The sequence below is a fragment of the Emiliania huxleyi genome (assembly GCF_000372725.1).
Source record: "Emiliania huxleyi CCMP1516 unplaced genomic scaffold EMIHUscaffold_6784, whole genome shotgun sequence".
In the NCBI taxonomy this organism is placed as follows: Eukaryota; Haptophyta; order Isochrysidales; family Noelaerhabdaceae; genus Emiliania; species Emiliania huxleyi.
The window spans coordinates 1-1,415 of NW_005196910.1; the positions used below are offsets into that span (position 1 = coordinate 1).

Consider the following 1,415-nt stretch of genomic DNA (forward strand, 5'->3'; position numbering starts at 1 on the left):
TCGTCAGCGACGGGTCCCGCACGCCGCACGAGGCGCATGCGTGCAGCGGCAGCGCGTGCGCCATGCGCTCGTCGCTCCACTCGCCCAGCAGCCGCCGCTTCGTCTCGTCGGAGACGTGCACGCAGCGCTGCAGCAGCGCCGCCGTCTCGTCCTCGGGCCGCTCCAGGTCCATGACGACGTTCGTCGAGGCGTGGAAGCGCGTCTCCAGGTCGATGGCCGCCTGCTCGGCCGCGGCGAGCTTGCCCTGGTCGACGCACATGCCGCACACCGCGTGCGCCGGGCAGCCGCACTGGCCGCGTTGTGGGCGCACGGTCTTGGCGACCGCCGGCGCTGCGCGCCGGTCGTGCTGCTCACGCTGCCGGCGGCGCTGGTCGCGCGCCTGCCGATCGCGCGTGTTCGCGGCGGCTGCATCTCTTGCTCGTTTCGCTCGCACCCGAGCGGCTGTCGCCAGGCGCTTCAGGTCGGCGGTGCTGCGCGCGCGGCCGTCGGCCAGGCACAGCCACATGTCCTCCTCCTTAGCAGGCTCGCACGGCTTGCCGTCGAACTGCGGCTGGCGCCCGCGACGATGCTTCGCCCAGGCCGGGCACGATGGTGCCGCGACGAGCGGCGTCGAGGCGACGGCCATCGATGGGTCCAGAAGACTTGGAGACACTTCTACCAAAAAATCGAGCACAATTGCGTTACATGGGCATGGCCGGGGTTTCTGCACCGAACGATCTTACTTTCGGTCTATCGAAAGTGTTGATCGATAATGGGGGTATTAGGTGGTCGGGCATTCTGTTTTTCTCTTTCACGCATGAAAAATGTTTCTTTCTTTGTCACATCGGGCATGCAGGGGAGTCCTTACTCAGCACATTGTATACACGCAATTGTGGCGCTTTCTCTCTAGCTTTACCAGCCGACCCGCCCCACGCCCCGCCCGCCCCTCCCGCCCCGCCCGCCACGCCCGCCGCGTCCGCGCCTACCGACTGCCGGCACAGCGCCGCCGGCCGGCGGGAGGTTCGGCACCGCGCGAGGAGACTGGTAGACAAAGGTCGTCTGCGCCGCCACGCCTGCTCCAGTGTCGACGATCGGCAGCGCCGGACGGCGGCAGGCCGGGCAGTTGGTGTCGCGCTCCAGCACGCGCGGCGCACATGCCTCGCAGTACAGCGCGTGGCCGCACGCGAAGCGAACCGAGCGAGGCGCGTCGTAGCAGAGGTCACACTGGCGCTCCTCGGCCCCAGCCGTCTCCTCCACCGCCCCCGCCGCCTCGACCAGCGCCTCCAGCCGCGGCAGCGCCTCCGCGAGCGGCATCCGCTTCTTCTTCCGAACGAACGCCAGCCCGACCACGAGCCGCGCCAGCTCCTCGGCCTGCGCCGCCGACCAGCCCGCGTCGGCACTATTGATCGTTTCATACGGCGGTTTCAGTACTCTTA

The 1,415-nt window shown here is 68.8% G+C and overlaps 2 protein-coding genes across 2 annotated transcripts; both read right to left on the reverse strand.

Moving 5' to 3' along the window:
• Positions 1-625, reverse strand: EMIHUDRAFT_374379 (hypothetical protein; the record flags this gene model as incomplete). The annotated part of the gene is made up of 1 exon (XM_005762468.2): positions 1-625. A coding segment is annotated over one exon (625 nt), but the record flags the coding sequence as incomplete, so codon positions are not given.
• A 266-nt stretch (positions 626-891) lies between these two features.
• EMIHUDRAFT_317990 (hypothetical protein) lies at positions 892-1,293 on the reverse strand (the record flags this gene model as incomplete). Its single annotated transcript, XM_005762469.1, has 1 exon — positions 892-1,293. The coding sequence occupies one exon, from the start codon at positions 1,291-1,293 to the stop codon at positions 892-894; it is 402 nt and encodes a 133-aa protein (XP_005762526.1).
• Between the last annotated feature and the right edge of the window lie 122 nt (positions 1,294-1,415).